The sequence below is a fragment of the Zosterops lateralis genome (genome assembly GCF_965231275.1).
Source record: "Zosterops lateralis genome assembly, chromosome: 14".
NCBI classification, from domain to species: domain Eukaryota; kingdom Metazoa; phylum Chordata; class Aves; order Passeriformes; family Zosteropidae; genus Zosterops; species Zosterops lateralis.
In genome coordinates, this window is record NC_139774.1 from 2,515,504 (window position 1) to 2,537,044 (window position 21,541).

The following is a 21,541-nucleotide window of genomic DNA, read 5'->3' on the forward strand; positions in this document are numbered from 1 at the left end:
AATTCTGCTACCTTGGAGGTGATTGGAAACCCTTGGTACAGAGATGTAATAAGTTATGAGATAATGCAATATACATCTGTTTGAGATTGTTAATGTGCTTGAGATGGCCACAAATTAGGGAGATTTTCCAGACTGCACACATAAAATACTTATGCCAAGACTCTGATTAATTCAGAGCCAATATATATTTTTTTTACAAAGGAGAAAAAAAATGTGTCAGTGTTTTCAGAGGAGAAATAAAAAAATACAACTAAATTATAGTATTGTAACTCCATCCTTGTTCTACTTCTGCTCTACAGAAACTGTTAGGAGGGAATAGGGACATTTAAACTTATCTTTGGCTTTGCAAATGTCTTGGGCAGCCATTATTTCCCCACCCAATCAAGTTTAATCCAATACTGTCAGTTTTACAAAATTTCCAGGAACCTCAATTACCCACATTTCCCCCCTCTCCTAGATGAAAATACAAACAAAACAGAATAGAAACATTTGGTGATGAACTATTGATTCATAGAATGGTGACAGCTTGATGGTTTTGGATTTGATTCAAAAACATCTGGTGAAGAAAAAACATCAGAGTGAAGAAAACCTGTTTTTTAAAAAGATGACATGGCAATGGTAAAGGGCCCCTCCAGACTAAGAGCTCCAAAGTGATCATATTTTTTAGTGCACATTTGTATTCTGCAGCTCTATTCTGACCACGATCAAACTGGCATCTTTCCATGTTGTGTATTAGCTTGGGTTAATTTTTCCTGTAGTTTTTTTAAATAAGGTGAGAGGCATTAAAGAGGTGGAATGCCTTGTAGAGAAGCACAGTGCTGTAAAAGAGAAGACAGGAATTTGCTAATTCTAATCCCTAGACAAATATATAATAAGATTAAAACAAAGATGAAAGTGCAAATAGCAGTCCTAAACCAACAACCCCAGATCCTTTGAAGCTATTCCAGCTGGCAACTTTGACTACACAAGTCATTTGCTGGGGTGATTTTACCTCACCAGCCCCAAAAAGGTGAAATAAGGTAGCAGCTCTATCTCCTCTGACTGCAGGAAAGAAATCACTTCCTTTTTCCACCAAATCTCCCTCCAACCAATATGATATTGAAAACAAATAGCTTTAGAGATTGATTATCTTTAGAGTATTTATGATTGTTCAATAAAAAACAAAACCAAACCAACACAAGCACAATAAAACAAATCCAAAGACGTGAAGGATTCACTGGGCAGAATATATACAGATAATAGACCCGACATAGGCCATATTCCACAAGATTAGTGTTCTACAAAGAAGAAAACTGAGTCAACTTCTCCATTAAGGACAGCTCAAAATCACAGACTGGTTGAGGTTGGAAGGGATCTCTGGAGATTGTCTTGTCCAGCCCCACTTCCTAAGCAGGGTCAAGCAAAGCAGGTTTTCTAGGATCACATCCAGATGGCTTTTGAATATCTGTGAGGATGGAGAGTTCACAACATCCCTGGGCAACCTGTGCCCGTGCTCAGCATCCTCACAGAGGGAAAAAACCCCAATCAACAAAACAAATTACTTAAGCTTAGACAGAGCATCCTCTTCTTTTCTTCTCACCAGGCACCCTTGAAAAGGCCTGGCTGTATTTTCATACAGTAATGAGATCCCTCCAGCTCCACTGCCTTCTCTTCCCTTGGCTAAGAAGTCCCAGCTCTCTGCCTTTCCACATATGAGAAATGCTTCTGTCCCTTCGATATCTTAGCAGCCCACCACTGGCCCGTGTCCAGTAGCTCAGCATCTGTCTTTTATTGAAATCACAAAGCTGAAAGACTGAATTCAAGCCTTTATTGAAATGTCTTCATACTACAGGCATGATCACAATCCTGCAAATTTAATATCATGTAATGAAAACTGCTTTAACCATAAGGATATTGCACCAGTCTCAAAGCAGAGCCTAAAAGCTGTCTAAAACACATTCCCAGGACACAGAGCAAAGAGCTGTGTAGTTCAAAAGATGAAGAGCCCACTCAGCTGTAAGACTTCCCTGCTCCTTTGCTTCTGACCTCAACAAAGGAATTGGAAAAGGTTGAGAAGTAACACCACAGAACTTTTTGGAATCAATACCTTCGGGTTTTGTGAGGGAACATCATAAACTTTGATTTTGCAGGCCGGTGGTGCAAAGATGTTTGACTTTTGCAGAGTAAGAAAGAAGTAAAAAGCCACAAAAAACAGTGTCAAGACCCATCAGACTGGGACCAGCCATGGGGGAGATGGAAGAACTAACAGATCAAAATATAAAAATCATTCCTTTGGAGAAGAAAGAATCCAAAGAACAAAAATATGTTCATTTTCCTTAGAGATGCTCAAAGATTAGAGGCTTCAGACCTTTTCCTTTTTTTTTTTTTTTAATGTACCTTCTTTCTATGATATTTAACTTCCATTTGCCTTATTGGTCAAATTTGCTTTTATTCTCCAAATGCCTCTAATACCACCAAATCTTTGAGCCATTGCCTTGCCTGTTTCTTTGCCTTACAAAGTCTCAACTAAATACCTTAATTCCCACATGCCTGCTTGCCCTCTTTTAGTTTGGATGCTGGATTTTGTTGCCACTCTTTTGATTAATTTTGATTTTAAGAAATCTTCATCAAGTCACAACTCCTTTTGTTGTTTTGAAACAAGCAAGCTATAACCCCAGAAACACACAGCATTAACACAGTTCTATTGAGCCACACTAAAATCCAGCAGCTTGTCTCCAGTGGGAAGCAAAGGATGCACAGGCCATTGGTACAAAAACATGACACTCATGGACAAATGATCTCCTAGAGCCACCATCCCATTTTATGACAATTAATCTGTATTTTCCTTTGTTTTCAGTATCTTAAGTGTGCCATTGAATATGTGACAAATTACTCAAGGGAACAGAAATGTCACCAAGGAAGAACCAAAATGCTGAGAGTTAAAAATCCTCAATTCCCCACTACCTGATTTCCATCATAGATTTCTAAAAGAACTGATAAATAAAAGCATAGGATTGAAGAGAATTTGTTTTGGCTTAGTTTTGGGGTTTTTTTAATATAAACCTGTCAAGACTGAAGTACAATAATCTCATTGAAGAAAATAACTGCAGATATTAATTTAAAATGGTGAAATCCAGCCTGTGTGACCATAAGCCCATTACCCTGCTTGTTTGGATACAAATTTGGAGGAAGGATTAAAAGAGAAATTAAGGTACACTGAAAAGGAAGGAAAACAGCCATAGATTTATCAAAGACAACAATTTCCTAGACTGGTTTTCAATTCTCTTCAATTGAAAGTACACTGAAATTCATCTCATCTATTCTGGTTTTAGTAAAAGATTGAATACAGTGCAGCATTGAAAAGTTTAAGACACAAGAAGTTGGGCAATTCTAACAACAGTTCCAGAGAAAAATCATATTAAATCATTCACTTCAAAATCTGGATATCTGACAAGGTAAAAATCATTCATTTGCTCTCGGTGCTCTCTGTAGGCTTTGTCTAAGCTCATACAACAAAGATGAACAAGATGATTTGTTCTGAGCAGGTGACTAAGACTTTTTAACATCTAAGGCTCAAACATCAAGCATTTAGATGGATTAATTGGGGCAGAAGAACCATCTTGGGAATTAACCTTTACCCATACACCAAAGAAGTTCTGCAGTAATACTTACGAGACTGATTAATAAAGTTATTAAAACTATGGAGGAGGGAATTGACCTCCTAAGAAGAATCAGGTGGTTCCCTATGACCTCAGCAAGGAAGTATTCCTATCTACATAGGAAGTCCTTTACCTGAAACATATATAAGTCTGGCCACATATTTGCAAGAAAAGCAAGAAATACATATCCAAAAATTAAAAACTGATGCTGAGAAGGGATATCAGCATAATCAGGTAAGTGCAGATGTGACCACAGGAAAAAAGACTGAAAGAAATCAACTTGTTTAGCTTGGTAAAACAAAGGCTAAGAAAAGATGTGGTTGCTTTCCTAGCCATGGATAAAGCAAGATGGAAAGAGGGAAAGAGCTACTCATACTAAAAGGGAATTGCTGGCACAAAATCAAAAGTCTACAAACTCATAGCAAAGAATAGTTGGCAGGATGTCAGAAGAGCATTTCAAAACCTTGGAGGAATAACTTTTCTTTTTTTAATTAAAATTTAATTATTTGAATTTCAATATTTAAGATTAAATTGTGACTGATACAGGAAAGGACTGGACTTGATCTAAATTATATTTTCTTGTGTTATGCTTTCATACAAGCATTACCCTTCCTCAGCCCACACCACCATTCAACCTCATCCTTCCCTTCCCCTTATCCATCTCCAAACACAATCATATTACACTCCACATCCCCTCAAGCCCTTTGTCTCAACCAGCTCCTCCTGTCACTCTCCCTTCCCCTGCTTCTAAAAATAACACTCCAAGGCAGTCCCCAGACAAGCAACATCTCAGCCCAGGCATTTGTAGAGTTTACAAGACTCAGTGTCCTTTTGCTAATACATCCTTCTTTGTGAAAGGTGATTGGAGTGGTCAGAAGGAGGCACTTCCCTCACTGAATTTTCTTTGTTCATCCCTCCTTCTAGGATTGTCTTGGCCTGACCCCAGGAGCAACATTCATAGCTAAGAAATCTTCCTAAAAATTAATGCTTGTAATGTGGACATAAGACTGCTGGTTCTAGACAAGTTGTTAATAGCAGTGACAGGAAGAATTGGGAAGGTGCTTCACTCTTACATTTGACTGTGTTATTCTCATCAGAATGAGACACAGGGAGGGCTTGCACACACATCTGGTCTTCACTTATGTGAGGCAGACACTGATGCTTACCCTGCAGCACTTCAGCCTCAGTTGCCAGCCTGTCTCAATGCAAGTGGATCCATTTTTGTCACAGGAAATGCATGCCATGTTGTGCAAAATTATTCCACTCCCATTACAGTTTAGTGAGAAAAATTCTCCATCACCAGGTCTGTGTCTATTTTTGGGTGTAACCTAAATATTGAATGCCAAGTCACAGAGAGGTCACTATGCTCTGAATGTGGAAATATCTCACAGGCCTTTTGTGCAGCACAATGGCCAACACAAGCAAACAAAAGAACTGGAGCAATCCAGGGCCACATCACAATCCCAGAAATCAGTCAGGGAACCACTGCTTACTTTAGTAACCGCTCATGCCTTTGTCTCTCGTACAGCACAGCAGCATATCCAGCCTTTCACTTAGCTGCCATTTGTGCCATGCTACAGAAAGACACAACAAAATACTGTAAAAGATACAATTACAGTTTACTCTACTGCTGTCATGGCCATACACAGAGCTATTTATAGCTCTAACCCAAATAGAAAATATAAAGGCACAAATGAGTCTCATGCATCTGCATGTGTAAAACCATTCAAGCCTATTGTTTAACTCAGTAGAAAAAGCAGAACAAGAATAAAGAAATCAACAGAAATTTTGAAAATACATCTAATTTCTGGAAATTCAATTGAATTTTCATATATGCAGGTCTTTTTGTAGCCTATATGTACTGGAAATCGTAATCACCTCCTCAATTCAGAAAACCCAACAAAATAAAAATCATGGCTATTTAAGTTCTGCTAAAATTGTAATTTTGAAATACTTTTCAGTGCTTTGAATGATAACTATGAAGTTGCTCCTAGTGCCTTTTAAATATATGTTACTTTCTTTTTTTACATTTATATTCTCAGGGAGCAATACAATTACCCATCTCAAAAGCTCAAAAGGTCAAGTAGGTTTATATTTTTAACTCCAAATTATTCAGGCTGAAAGCACTTACAGATTGCATTTAGTCAACATCCAAAATTAAATTTTGAAAAATTTAACCTAAATTTTTAATGGTAGATATATATATATAAATGTAGTTAATTCTCCAACTCAAATGCCACTGGAATGATCAGCACCAAATTAATAATAACCAGCATGATTTTGGTTTCAAGAGTAGATGGATTTTTACAGTCTCTGCCTCTGCTCCCTTACTCAGCTCAATTAATGTAAAGCCTTTGGACTTTCCACATAAGCCATATCTATGGTTGCCCATCTCTGAGTATTAGAAGCCAAAGAAATAAAATTACCAAAGATGACATCTGGGATTTATTTTGCCCATTATCAAAAGCTGCAAAAAGGTGTCTCATGTTACAAGTTTAAAAATTCACCTGAATGACTGAAGTACAGCAAGATGTAATGAGGCACTGTAGGAGCATCAAGCCACATTACAGTTGTTCTGATTATGGAGATTAGAGAAACTTGGGCATTTTTACTATTATTTGGTTCTTTAATGTGTTGGTAACCTGAGTATCCAGATCTTGCTCAACTGGAACAAAGAAATTAGTTGTAACAGGTTTTTGAGAGGTTTTGTTTGGGTTTTTTGTTGTTCTATATATGTCATTGCTATTATTAATTTTCCAATCATTAACAACTCTCCAAAAAGAGAGAGTCAAAGCCAAAGTGACACCCCCAGACACTGTCAGGGTTCTTGCAGACACCTTCTGAGTCAAGATATAGCCAAAATATTTTTATCTCCCCACTATAAAGATTCTAACACAACTTTTTTGTTTTTCAGATCCTCAAGTAATCAATGATATTCCCAAAGCATCCAATGCCTTAGGTACAGATCCTTCTTTACATCCTGCCAACTGCTATTTTCCTAGACTCTACAGCTTCTTAAGGAAGGACACCAACTCACCTGCTTTTGCAAGACCTAGGTATTCCACACACTCCTCTTTGAACAGTGAGAAACCCACAACATCTGCAACCCTCTGCTGCTACAGAGAACGGAATATAAAACTAATTATGACCACTTAAATACTAGGAAAACCAAAATCAAATCTGGTGAACACATAAATAAGGGAAGGCATGATGAATTAATTGCATACTGAAGAGTAAATTTGGAACTCTTCTAGGAGGGAAAGCTTACAAAAATTCACTACTTGGAAATTCAAGAGTTATAAACCAAAATGTTATATAGTTCAATGTATATTTGATTATCCAAAGAAGTTATTGGAGCTACCCTTACATCAAGGTTCAAAAAGGGGCTGGGCATTTACATATATCTAAAGGTACAATAAAGATTTCAAAGGTGAAAATAAGCATAATGCTACAGATTTGGGACAGCCTCTAATATTGTAAACTAAAATAAAAAACATCATCAGGAAGCAGATTACACCATGTCTGTCTAACCTGAGTTCTTATATTTCCCATAGAAACATCTGGAGTAGCTCTTACCAGACACAGAGTATTGGCCTGACCCAACAGTGGTTAGTTACTGTTATGCACACCAAGGAATTTGACAGTCTGCAGGCAAAACATCTCAAAACTTCATAAAAAATATAAAGATGACTCACAGGACCCATTAAAAATAGATATAACACAACTGAATCTTGGATAAGTAACACAGCAACACCCAGCAGATTATAGACTATGCAGACATAGCCCACCTTGTAGCCCTACACTGTGAGCACAGGAAGATGTTTTCTCCGGCAAAATCACTCATCACACTACTGAGAAGAAACCAGCTTGGTCAGAGGCCCAGAAGATAATTATTCTAGATTCACAAAACGTACGGATTGCTTGGAAAGTGAGATGAGCACTACAAGTCACATTTCCTAAAGAGCTGCTGGATATGGAATTACAGCTGTTCCACCACAGTGTTACCTTAAGCATTGAAAACCAGCATCTTGGCTCAATAAACTACTCCCCCTCAATGAAAAAAACTCAGGAATGTCAGGGCAGGGATAAAAAAAAAATTTAAAAAAAATAAAACCACAGACTCTACACAGTGTATCTTAGAACCACCCATTGATTAGAAACTTGCATGGACTCTTATAATGCCTCTACTTAGCTCTCTGAAAACAATGGCTTGGCTTGCAAAGTATTTCGTTTTCACTTACACCTTTGCCTTCAGTTGTGCCTGAAGGTCCTTAATGTTTAAAGTGGAAAAAAAAATCTCTTTTGTCATCCCATGACAATATTTCAGCCAAAGAGATTCCTGGCTTTAGGAAATATATAAAAGAACCCGAAATTTCCTCCAGGTGCCATGAACTGACACCTGTTTTCCTGCAAATGCCCTCAGCATGTTCTGCACTGAGCAGGCTGGTGCAGACACAAGGCCACGTGCCTGGGAGAAAAAAAGTGAAAGGAAGAAGCACTTACCACGAGGACAGCACTCAGCCGGTCACTCTGGACCTGCTGCACTTGGATGCAGGGTCCTGGCACCTGTAACCTTGAGCCACTAGGAACATTCCCAGCATCTCCATTTGGGATGCTGCTGTTACTCGGCCCAAGACCTACAGATGCCCTGTACAAATAGGTGTGAGTGAGTTTACCCACACCAGTGACCTCCAGCATGTCCGGTGGGAGGTGGGAGCTGGGAAGCATGTGCACACTGTAGCAATACTTTTTATAGTCATCAGCTGGGCAGCAGCAGCAAGTCCTGCACCGGCACAGCCGGATGACAGCGAGGAAGAAGATGAATGCCGCAAAGATGAAGGAGACGCAGGCGAGGGAAACGATCAAGTAGATGTTGGTAGCATTGAGTAGCGGTGCTGGTTCCCCGCTGTCATCAAAGTCTGGCAGGGCCTGGGGCAGGGTGTCAGCCAGCAGGATGCCCACAGTCACCGTGGAGGAGAGTGGTGGCTCCCCGTGGTCCCGCACCACCACCACCACCTTGTGCTTGAGGAAGTCGGTGGAGCGCATGGAGCGCGTGGTGCGCAGCTCACCCGTGTGTGGTGACAGCTGGAACAGCGTGGAGTCAGAGGAGTGGGCAAGGTGATAGGAAAGCCAGGCATTCTGTGCATTATCCTCATCATCTGCCACAACTTTGGTCACCAGGTAGTCCTCATCAGCCAGGCGGGGCACAACTTCCACAGCTACTGAGCCATTCTGGCTGATGGGGTACAGGATGGCCGGGGCATTGTCATTCTGGTCTGAGATGTAAACATTCACTGTTATGGCAGCACTCAAGGCTGGTGACCCATTGTCCTTGGCTTCCACTTGGAAGTGGAAGCTCCTAAGCTGCTCAAAATCAAAGGCACGTTTTGCATAGATGCTCCCATTGGCCAAGTTCATAGACAAAATGCTGGTAAGGGCACTGCCTTCAACTGTGGAATTCCTGAGCATGTAAGAGACCCGTCCATTCTCCCCTGTATCAGGGTCAGATGCTGAGACCTGGTAGAGAAAAGCACCCAGTGGATTGTTCTCTTCCACAAACACATCAAATGCATCAGCACTGAAGACAGGGGCGTTATCATTGACATCAGAAATCTGCACCCAAACAGTCTTCTGAGTGGTGAGAGGAGGAGAACCCAAGTCTGTGGCAGTAATGGTGATGTTGTACTCACTGATCAGCTCTCGGTCCAGAAGCTCACTGGTGACAAGGCTGTAGTAGTTTTGAAGGGAAGGCTTTAACTGGAAGGGCAGGTTTTCAGAGATCTGGCAGGTTACTTTCCCATTCTCCCCAGGGTCCTTATCCAAAATACTCAGCAGGGCTATCACTGTGCCAGGAACAGCATCCTCAGGAATGGGACTGGAAAGGGATGTAATTGTAATTTCTGGGCCATGATTGTTCACATCTGTGATTTCCACCAGTAGCTTAGCTGTGCTGGACATGCCAAATGCCCCGTTATCCCTCGCCTCAATAAGCATCTCAAGAAGAGGTCTCTGAACAGCTAAAACGCCATTGACTGTCACCTCCCCAGTGTGTGGGTGAACTGAGAACATTCTCTGTAAGTCAGCAGAAGTTGTATTGCTAAAGGAATACCTGACCTCTCCATTTGGACCTTCATCCAAGTCCGTGGCGTGCACTTGGACTACCAAAGTGCCATTGGGGGAGTTTTCCAAGATACTCGCCCTGTAGACTGAATGCTCAAATTCTGGTGCATTGTCATTGGTATCCAGCACAGTCACAATGACCGGGACATCACCAGACTTTGGAGGGTTCCCACCATCTTTGGCTGTAAGCACAAGTCTGTGAGTGGCTTGCTGCTCCCTGTCTAAGGCTTTCTTCAGCACCAATTCGGGATATTTACTCCCATCCCCGCGTATCTGCATTTCCAAATAGAAATGTTCATCAGGGCTCAGAGTATAATTCTGGACACTGTTAGCACCTTCATCAAGATCTTGAGCGCTGGGGAGTGTAAACCGTGCCCCAGGTGACAAGAACTCAGGCATGTTTATATGATATTCACTTAAGGGAAAGCTGGGGGAGTTATCATTTATGTCCAAGACTTTGAATTCCATCCTATAAAGCTCTAGAGGGTTTTCTAACACAAGTTCATAATTCAGAAGACAGTCAGACTTTAATTCACAAAGCTGTTCTCTGTCTATGGGCTCGTTAACAGACAAAGCCCCTGTGCTGGCATTTATATTAAAATATTGCTTACTTGAACCGGTGATCATGCGAAATTTCCGAGCTGAAAGTGTAGCTGCATCTATTCCTAAATCCTTTGCTATGTTCCCAACAGACGCTCCACGCTCTGTTTCCTCGGCGATGGAATACACTATTTGCCCGTCCGCGGTGCAGCAAATAAGGCAGAAAACCATTAAATAGCCCCGCATGCTTCCTCCTCCCCTGGCTCAGCTCCCCGCAGACCGGCTCAGCAGGAACATAATCCAGAATTTCAGCGAACACCCCCAAGTTCCCGGGCGCGGAGCGAACGGACCGGGGCGCACCGGCGGGCAAAGCGAAGAGTCCGCTGCAGGCGCGGGAGGCTCCGCGGCCGCTCCGCTCCCCCCGCGGCCGTGCCGCCGGCTCCCGTGCGGGGCGAGGCGGCAGCTCCGCAGCGCTGCGCCCGCCGCCGCTCGCTGTGACCGGAGCGCCGGCCCCGCGCGGTTCTTAGACGGGCAGCGGCGGCGACGCCACCCAGAGGCCGCGGCGACACCTGCGCTGCCCGGGGAGGGGGCTGCGCTCCCCCCGCCGCCGCTGTCCCGCAGGCCGGCGGCTGCTTCTCCTCCCCTTCCTCTTTCTTCCCCTCTTTTTTTTTTTTTTTTTAAATGCCCCGACGGAGACGGAGCGGGGGGCTGCGCGCAGCCCAGTGCGCGTCATGGATGTGTTTCCGTGAAAAAGAGATGCAGAGCAGAGCCCCCTCCTCCCTCCGCTCCTTGAGGGAGAGGCAGCGAGAGGATGCGCTGCCGAGCGCTGTCAGGGAACCGCGGTGGAAGGGAAAGGTGGATGAGAAGTGACAGGCATCGGCTAAACATGGGTCAGCACAGCCCAGGCACGCTCCGGCTGAGCACAACATTTCCCAGAGGGGTTTTAAGAGCGCAATTAAAGGAGGCAGTCGACTCTACCCCTGTTAAACTTTACGGGAGAAAAAAAAAAAAAAAAAAAAAAAAAAAAAGCGGGGAGAAAAAGAGGATATGAAAAAAAGGAAAAAATAAAAGGCTCTTTCTTCCTTCACCTTCTAAACAAGGGAAATCAACACGAATTATTGGAGAGAAGGGTCTCCTGCTCTGACAGTCAGATCACCCCCAGCCACAGACGAGCTCCCATCCAGCCCGCCAAAGCAGGATGGGGGTGGCTCGGGTGGCAGCGGAAAATGGGACGCTGCAGCAGTTCAATTACTCCTATAGAGGTAAATACCGGCACCAAAGAGGTTTTGCATTTAGGACATGCCCAGGAATTGTGGGGAAAGATGAGCTGATACCACAAAGAGACTGCAGATCATGAATGAAAAAGAAATAACATCAAAGCTCTCTGCTCTTCCAGCTTTCCACAGAGAGGGAACGATTACCAACTACACCCCAAAGCAGGTATGAGAGGGAAGAAAAGCATTTCAAAATATCCTTCTGGGAAAACTTCCTGGAATGATATTCAGCAGCAGTTTACACAGATGGGCCCTGGCAGCACTCCTTCTCTCCTCTGTTTCCAGTTCCCTCCTGTGAGAGCTTGTTATGATGAGATCCTGATCGATCAAAAGCAAGAGGCAAGGACAGATCTTAACCCTTCTCATATTCATTGTGTTTCTTTCTGCAGCTGAGCATTTCCAGGCAAGTGAAACAGAATATTTCAATTATATGCAGTATACATAGGGCCTTTCAAAAAGGGAGAAAATCTGGAGCACAGCCAAAAGTTGTACATTAAATTAAAAAAAATAGTAATCAATACATCTGTTTGCATCTTCACAACTCAGCAAAGCCTCACAGTGAGGTTCTCATCCTGGCACACTGGAAGATATTTTGGTCTGCTTCAGCACAGCTGTCTGCAGATGTGATTTTTTTAACTCCAGGAGGTCCTGGCAGTACCTGAATGTTACATTTTACTTCCGCTCATTGATGCTACCGAATCTCTTACAGCTCAGAGGGAAGCAGGGGTGGCAGCAGAAGGCTGAGAGAAGGCTACAGAGCTGCTGCTGCGCACCCACCTCAATTCAGAGAGGACATAAATCTGTTCAATAACCCATTGCACACAGTATAAATGCAAGTACTCATGGTTTGCCACTTACCCCTTTTTCTTGTCTTGATTGTTAAGTGCAGAAATACCCAGCTCCTACCCAATCCTTACAGAAATGTCATCCAGACTCCCCCCACTCCCAATCTGCCCTAGACTCCTCTTCTGCAACAGTGTCACCTACAGTACCTGAGAAGTTGCTGGGTTTACTGCTCTGTAGTGCTGCACAGTCGTTCTAAATACCCTGAACCAATGCAATAACATCTAATAAAGTCACGGGAAAGACTGATAGATTTCCTTAACAGTAACCTGCAGCAAGGACAAATCCATCTGTCTGGGAAGAGCTGAAAAGCCACATGTTGCTCCCTCAGGTGCACACACAGGTAAAACACACAGGTAAAACACAGCCTCTACCCACCCATCTGTGACTCAGTTCACAACTAAGAAACCCAAGAATTTTGGGCACAACATCCTCCTGTTGAATAGACAAACCCTCTCAAAGGGAGATTTTCCTCAAATATAATATTGTAATGACAAGTTGTAGTTATTCATTCTGGTGCCTGAAATACTAGCGGTGCTAGAAGAAACTGATTAAAGAATGGCCAAAACCAAAGTAATTGCACATTTACTTCTCAGATGTACTCGCCCTCTGAGAAGTATCTGGTAATCTACAATGATATTAGTCTTTATTCCATTCATTTACTACTCATTAACCATGAAATAAGTTCTTCATCTTTCTGCTACATCTCTAATTTTGCAGTATTGCCCAGCACTTGTTTATAAGACTCTAAGTGAATTTGTCATCACCTGTTTTTAACATTATTTTTAAACCTCACCACTCCGCTTTAGTACCTTGGCATAGCTTGTCCTCTTGTCATTTTCCAGTGTAGACAGTGACGTGTCAGGCAGCTTTGCTCACCAGAACGTGCACGGTTTGCCAGCACCATCTCGGCACTCAGATCCTACCACACCACCCTCCCAACCCAGCACACGAGTGTCTGAGCCCCACACCACTCCGGTAAATAACTCCAGGTCACAGCCAAGATCCAGTGCTCAGTAATACTAAATATCGAGGGCTAGTTACAACACAGACACTGCTGCCACGAAGGGAATAACACAATTGTGCCACGGGGGCAGAATCCAGCCTTGCCTGCCGTGTGAAGCCACTGCTCTGCTTGGCTGAGTCCCAAGCATGTTCCTCCCTGCCTGTTTGTGCTTTCCCTTCCACATCCAGCTCAAGGCAGTCTCAAGTGTGCCTTTATACACAGTGTCCCTACTCAGGTTTTTGGGTCACCCTTCCACCTAATCCTTCTTCTCAGGGTCTCAAATCTCAAAGGTCTCCTCTCTATTTCAAGTCACTTACCCTAATTATGTTATTACACTGTATTAAAGAATTAAGTTGTATTAAACATCTTTAGCACAGACACTTCCCTTGGTATCACAGATAATTTAACTGCTGTTTAAACCCCTTCATCTTATGTTTGCCTTCAGTTTGCCATATCCAAAACATTCCCTATTCCCTTCTCTCTATTGGATCCATTCATAGAGCCCGTTTGACCCGACTCATGGAGGAATTCATCTTTCAGATCCTTCTAAGGTACCGTTCATTTCTACACGACCCCTCGTCATGTCTCACTCCCTGAGAGTTCAGAGAGCTCTTCCTCCACATTCCTCTGCCCGCCAGGCGCTTGCCCTTACCCCGCCTCGGAGCGCACTCATTCTCCTTCCCTGCCTTATATTTGCAGCCAATCCTCCCCTTTCCCTGCGATTAGACATCACTAGTCCAGCCAAGCGCGTTGCGCTCAGAACAACGGTGGCTGCCAGAAGAAAATGTTAAACCACCAAAGACAAAAACTAAAGGTAAAGAGCAAAACCGGTTTGCGTCGTGGCTGTGGAGCACGACACAAGCGACACTCCTGTTTGAACATCATCATCACGTCAGCGATCGTTCAAAAGCGCCGTTTCCGCGGGCAATGCATCAGAGTTGGTGCCTTCGACGGAGGTTTGCAGGACACGTCCTGCTCGGTACTGGGGCTTGGGAAAATCCCAGGGGAGCTCACCAGATCTGAGGGGCGCCCATTGGTGCTAAACTGGGGCTCTTAACTTCAGCGGGAGACAGCAGGAGAATCTGTGAAGGAGAACAGACGGAGCTGTGCTGTTTCTCCTCCCAAGGAAAGCGATGCGCTTTGCGCGGCGGCGGCTGCCCCCGGACGGCAGCTCCAGCCCTCACCGCCGCCCGAAAGGAGCACATGAAAAGCTCCCGCAATGATGGGAACCCGGCAATAAATAGGGTCTGCCTGCGAACCAAGGGCGACTGGACGTCGGACCGAGCCCAAATCGCCAGCGCGGAGGGGCCAACGGAGGTGCAAGGACGCCGGTATCACCTCTCACACGAGAGGAGGGACAGTGGTGCCCCGGCGACCCGAAACACCGGCCCCTCCTGCTCGGGAGGAGTGACAGGCAGCCCGCGGTGAACCCTGCGGGACCCCCCAGCCCAGGCTCACTCTCAGCCCCGCGCTTCTCCCGGCGGATAGGGCGGACAGAAATTTTGGCAGCATCGCCCGGCTGATCTGCTCTGAGCCCCTCTTCTTTGCCAAGGCAGGCTGTGCCTGCTGGCAGAGCGAGCAGTGCTGTCAGGATGCCCTTCAAAAAGATCTCAGCTGCTCCTTGGGGACGCGGGAGCAGAAATGACTTTTAGCTACCAGCAGCCCGGAATATGCAGTCTTATACGCAGAGACTTTCTAGATTCCCGCGAAAATCCTCATTACCCGCATCAAAGTACAGAAACAGGCACCCACGACATGCTGTTCAGCACCCCGCAGGCAAGAACTCGTCTCTTGAACACGAGGACACAGATCGCTCTGTTGACCCCCAGTCAGACACCACCGGAGTTGACGGAAGCTGCCGGGGAGGACACCAGCGACAGCGGGTACGGGGCTCAGTCCCGCCCGCGCGGCAGGAGCGGCTCCCAGCCGAGCACTCGGAGTCTCTCACAGCTCCGAGGCAGCCGTGCCGGGCATTTCCCTGCCTGTAAAATCTCGTTTGGAAGCTGCAAAACATCCTCCGGCCACCGCGGCGGAGCAGGCGCTGCAGCCGCTTCCCCTCCGCTTCTCCCTCTCCCGGAGCCGCCGCAGAATCGCTCGGCAGCGCTCCCGGCTGCCAGCCCCGCCTCGGCTGCCAGGGCCGCGCTGTGCCTGTAACATCGCGTTAATCAGCATCACTCTCCAGAACAACGTGCGGCGGCAAGAAGAGCCTGGGCTTGCAGCTACTGACAGCTCTGCGCGAAATCGGCATCGTTTATTCAAGGCACTGACGGATATTGTAGAGCCTTCTGCTAACAAGCCCTGCCCACACTATTCCACGAAGTAAAAGCATCCACGAGCTGTTTTCAAAGTTAAGGTTGCTTTATGCTTCTAACAGAAACATTGATATATTGTCTTGACAGTGCACGTCTATAACCAACCCCGGTAAGGGCTTCAACTCATTACTACAGTCAGAGAAACCAAGAGGAATCGAACAGAAGCCAAATCCTCCCCTGCCCCAAATGATCGGCACTGAGACCCCCACACCGCCCTCAGTCATAATAAACGAGTCGCTTCCCACAGCTGCGCGCAAATGCTGTTTCTCCGTCTTCTACAGAGGTATTTAAATCTGTTCATAAGCTTAAAATAGATGGTTTTCCTTTAGAAAACCGTGGTTTCGTCACATCTATGTGATGTGAAGAAGGGAAAGAAGTGACGGTTGTACAGAGCTGGGGTAAACCTTGCCCGCTCACAAGTGAAGGCAGTTCACGCGTAGTTAAGTGGTGATGACCCACTCCCCTTCAGCACGCGACTCCCGTTCACGATCAAAGGAGAATAAACAAACAATCCCCAGCAAATCCACAACTCAAACTTAAAGCCGGTACTAAGTGATCTAAGAGAAGAAAAGAGAAAATCGTGGGACAAATTCAAATGCTTTTCTATGGATCGACGAGAGATGATCCACTCCTGCGATACTTTTCAAAAAGGACATGAAGTTTTCAGAATTCGTTGCCGTTCTCTGTACATCTATAAGCACCATTCTCGTAATTTCGGAAACAACGATCCGTCATTTAAATTCTTCAGCCCGTGGGCTTCCTCTAAAGAGCTCTATTGGCTCAAAACCCAATCAAGTGTGCTTTGTCAAAATAAAAATACCGCGTTTTCAGATATCACCGTGTCTTAAAAATATGGGGGTTAACCAAAAGAAATGAATGCATAACACGAAATCATATATGTAGTGCTTCTTTGTATTACCCCGACAGCTTCACACATTTCACTTTTAAGCTATAGAGAAAATCAAATGAGATCTTCACTTTTCCCTTTAAAAGTTGCTTTAATTTTGTGACACTGGACAAGAAACGTTAAACACGACCCTTAAATCTTATCTCAAAGAGTGCTTTGAAGCTGGCCGAGGTGAGAGCAGAGTCAATTCAGTGCCATCAGTGCATGGACAAGACCAGCTGAAAAATAATGGTGTCGAAAACAGCCTAATAATTAAACAGTCCCTCTCTGCTTCGAGAAATCGCTGAGGGAAATAGTATTGAAACTGTTCTCTTGGTTTTTTCTGCTCTGTTTCTGTGAGAGCCAAAAGCTTTCAACCTACCGTGCCCGGAGTGGTATATTTTCTATGTATAGGATGACACACACAGAAATTTTCCTTTATAACTTTCCATTAACCACTTTTCCCGCCTCTCTCCAGTCCCACCAAATTTGGACTCTTCTCTCCAGAGTGTACTTCTGTATGAATGGGACAAAAGAGACGCCCCATCACTACGAAGAGTGAGATCAGATGGTGGGGAACGGCCAATGAGCGCGCCCTCCCTCAAACAGTTCTCCTTTTACCCGCAAAGCATCCAGGATTTTACTTCACTCCACCCTCACATAAGCACATATTTTTGACGGACTTCCAGGGACAGAACAATATTCGCAACCTACACCAACGTTTCATCCGTTCTTTTCGCCCCAAAATTATCACCGCGTGTATTTCAGCTTCTCAAGAGTGGCGAATGGCATCAATCAGAAAGCTCCTAAACCTCCTAAACTCACACGAGGGCACCTTGGCGCACATAAACACGACAATAATCCAAAAAAGCTTAAAGGCACCTGGTTCAAAGACACAATTACATTCACCATGAGCGAGATATCAAACTACAGAACAACGCAGAGGTGGAAAGGCTATTAAAACAGGAAAAAAAAAATATCCCCTAAGACCTAGTACTGCAATTTGATGCCAAGTAGGAAGGAAAAAAAATATTAAAAGCCAGGACATCATTCTAAAAGTCTTATAACAGAAAAAGTGTTTTAATACATCGAAGATCCATGTATTAAGTAATTCGTACTACAAAGGAGAGAGAAACAAAAATGTAACTTTTCGAAGACTCTTACCACGCTTGAAGCAAGAGGCGACAGAGATGGCCCCTTCCCAGCAGAACCGCTTTCTGCAGCAGAACCAGGCGGCGGCGGAGGGAAGTTGGGGCTGAAAACCATGAGGTCGCTCTTGGCCGCGCCGTCGGCCACGCACAGGCTGCGGCTGTGGCGCTGCGAGTACGACCAGCTGCCCACTTCGCTGGCGCACACCAGCGTCGTGGGCCCGGGCCCCGAGAGCACGGCCGCCCGCGGCGCCCAGCGCGACGCCCCGTAGAGCACCACGGCCAGCAGGAAGAGGCTGGACACGGCGCAGATGGCCACCACCAGCCACACGTTGGTGGCCGCGCCGGCCGCCCCGGGCCCCGGCTCCGCGCCCGCCGCCGCCCGCGACGACGACGACGCCGAGGATCCCGCGGCCAGCGCCGCCTCGGCCGCCTCCAGCAGCGACACGCTGAGCGTGGCCGTGGCCGAGCGCGCCGGCTCGCCGTGGTCGCGCACGACGATCAGCAGCGTGTGGCGAGGCCCGTCCGCCTCGTCCAGCGCCCGCGCCGTGCTCACCTCGCCGCTGTAGAGCCCGACGCGGAACGGGCCCTTGGCCCGCGGCTCCCGCAGCTCGTAGCGCAGCCACGCGTTGTAGCCCGAGTCGGCGTCCACGGCGCGGATCTTGGCCACCACCTGCCCCGCCGGCGCCCCCCACGCCGCCCACGCCCACAGCGTCTCCGACACCGGGCCCGCCCCCGCCAACGCCAACGCCGCCTCGGCCGCCGCGCCGCCCGCCTCCGGCGCCGAGCCCGCGGGCGGCAGCAGCGCCGGCGCGTTGTCGTTCTCGTCCAGCACGAAGAGCTGCACCGTGGCGTTGCCGCACAGCGGCGGCTCGCCCGCGTCCACCGCGCGCACCTCGAACTGCAGCACCTGCAGCTCCTCGTAGTCCAGGGGCCGCAGCGCCCACAGACGCCCGCTCTCCGCGTCCACCGACACGTAGCTCGACGCCGGACGCCACCCGCCGCCCGCCGAACCGCCCCCCGACCGCGACGACCACGACGCGCCGCCCTCCCACACCGAGTAGCTGACGCGCCCGTTGCCCGCCTCGTCCGGGTCCCGCGCCCACAGCCGCGCCAGCTCCGCGCCCGCCGCGTTGTTCTCCCGCGCCAGCACCGTGTACACGGCCTGCGCGAACGCCGGCGCGTTGTCGTTCACGTCCGACACCGGCACCCGCAGCCCGCGGCTGGCGCGCAGCGCCGGCGCCCCGCCGTCCTCCGCACGCACCTCCACCTCGTACTCCGACACCCGCTCCCGGTCCAGCGCCTCGCGCAGCACCAGCGAGTACGAGCCCGCGAACGTCGCCTCCAGACCGAACGGCGACGCCGGCCACACCCAGCACCGCACGCGCCCGTTCGCCCCCGAGTCCTGGTCCGACACGCTCAGCAGGGCCACCACCGTCCCCACCGACGCGTCCTCCGGCACCGGCACCGACAGCGACGTCACCCGCACCTCCGGCGCGTTGTCGTTCACGTCCAGCACCTCCAGCACAACCTTGCAGTGACCCGACAGCGGTGGGGAGCCTTTGTCCCTTGCTTCTACAGGGATCTCGTAACTATCCATTTCTTCATAGTCTAATTTGCCTTGAAGTCTGATTTCTCCTTTGTTTTCGTCGATAGTGAACATTTCTTTAACTTTTGTACTCGCACGTCTACTAAATAAATATATAATATCGCTATTGATCCCTTCGTCAGGATCTGTGGCACTAAGCGTGGCTAACAGAGTCCCCTGCTCTGAACCTTCTAAGGCTTTAACTTTATACACCGACTGGTTGAACTGAGGCGGATTGTCGTTTGCATCCAGCACCGAGATCAGCAGCTCCATTGTCCCTGTCAGGGACGGCCGGCCCCCGTCACTCGCCGTCAGCACCAACCGGTGCACGGGAATCGTCTCGCGGTCCAATGCTTTATTCAAAATAAGACCCAAAGACGCACTCTGGTCATTATTCCCCTGATGGTCAAGACTGAAATAGTCGCTGGGGCTGAGTGTGTACGAGAGCTGCGCGTTCGCTCCGATATCCGCGTCCGACGCGCCCTCCAGCGGGAAACGAGACCCCAGCAGAGACGATTCCGCGATATTAAAGGCTTCTTCGTCCACACGGAAGACGGGGGCATTGTCGTTGATGTCAGTGACCTCCAGCTCCACATGGAAGACGCGCAGCGGCCGCTCCAGCAGCACCTCCAGGCGCAGCGCGCACGGCGCGCTCTTGGCGCACAGCTCCTCCCGGTCCAGCCGCGAGCTCACCAGCAGCGCGCCGCTCGCCCCGCTCACCTCCACGCTCGCCCGCCGGCCCTGCGCCACCAGCCGCAGCCGCCGCGCCTCCGCCTCGCCCGCCTCCAGCCCCAGGTCCTGCGCCAGACGGCCCACCACCGTGCCGGCCTTGGCTTCCTCCGGCACCGAGTACCGCACCTGCCCGCCCGCCAGCGCCCAGGCCGCCTGCAGCACCAGCACCCGCAGCACGGGCCCCCACAGCATCGCCGCCGCTGTCGCCTCTGAGACCTTCCCTGGCCCTGACCGACTCCCCGTCGCTCCTCTGGCGTCCGCCTTAGGGTCTCCCCGGGAGCAGCGGAACGCCGCTCGGCTTTCTCGGCGCCCCGCCCGAGCCGGTCCAGCGCATTCTTCCTCCCGCTGACGGCACCGTGACTGAGGCTCGGGGAGGAGCTGCCGCCCTTCCCTGTCTGCCGGCGCCTTGGCGGCCAACAGCGGCACCTGGTGTCCGAGCGCGGCTCCTTCCGGAGCAGCCGCCCGCTGCTCTCCGCCCGCTGCCGCGGCCGCTCCGTGCGGGGATGGACTCGCCGCGGCTCCGCCCGCTCGGCCGACGCGCTCCGCTTTTTCTTTTCCGAACGCTGCCTTCCTCCGCAGCGGTAATAGCAGGGTCTTTTGTCTCCTCCCCTTCTCTTTCTCTTCTTCCTCTTCTCCTTCCTTAAGGCACTTCAATTCAGAAATACACTTGCCAAAATGTACATATAATTGAACGCCCATATTAACCCAGGGATCACACCTATGAATATCTTCACTGCATGAAGCCTCCCCCATTTCTGATCTCCGGACTTTATCTTCTCTTATGCCTGAGGAGGTTTCATAACTCATTTTTCTCATTTATGTTTTCTTCTGGAAGATATTTCATCTGTTTCCTCTACGGAAGAAGATTGTATCCTCGATCTTCCATTTCATCTATAGGACGTACTCAGGTCTTCAAAAGGCATAGATTCACATGTAATGCATTTGGTTTAGTCCACAAATGCTGGAAATAGAAATTGCTTACCTTTTCATGGCTTTGTGAAAGGAATGCAGCTGAGCAATTCCACGCAGTCTCCTTGGTTTTTTGTAGAGTAAATAATACAGTAAACCCATCTATTACAAAGAGTACGTGTCTTACCACAGCAGAATTGTTTTGCCTTCTGAAGTATATTTCCAACCGAGTAAAGAATCAGCACATACCAGTTCCAAAGACTTTCAACTCCATCAGCGACTCCCTAACTCCATGTTCTAAATATAACCAACAAAGCAGAATTCCTCTCAGAAGAGCGAAATAGCTCAGAGAACCCGAACTGTCTCACCTTTATGTGTCAGTAAAGCATTTTCTGTAAGTTTTATCCCCCCAAGTGTAGCTGCACAACGAAGATCAAGGTCTTGGTTATCATTTTTAGGCAGGTAGAAACTCACAGTATGGCAAAACAATGTGCCTGTTACTGATAGAGACGAGCTGTGCAGGACACAGCAGACTCATACAACCA

The 21,541-nt window shown here is 47.6% G+C and overlaps 1 protein-coding gene across 6 annotated transcripts in view; it reads right to left on the reverse strand.

The window, feature by feature from the left end:
* Positions 1 to 21,541, reverse strand: part of LOC310915189 (protocadherin alpha-2-like) — a 126,407-nt gene that overhangs the window by 65,678 nt on the left and 39,188 nt on the right. Inside the window, exon 1 of one of the 6 annotated variants that reach the window (XM_083871897.1) lies at positions 17,787 to 20,386. The exons of 3 other annotated variants lie outside the window; for them this stretch is intronic. In XM_083871897.1, the coding sequence (XP_083728023.1) occupies positions 17,787 to 20,279 (2,493 nt within the window). In that variant the 5' untranslated portion in view covers positions 20,280 to 20,386. Of the gene's footprint in view, positions 1 to 8,141; positions 11,590 to 17,783; positions 20,387 to 21,541 lie in introns of those variants that run through there. 2 more of the 6 variants (XM_083871895.1, XM_083871899.1) reach the window with 2 other exon arrangements.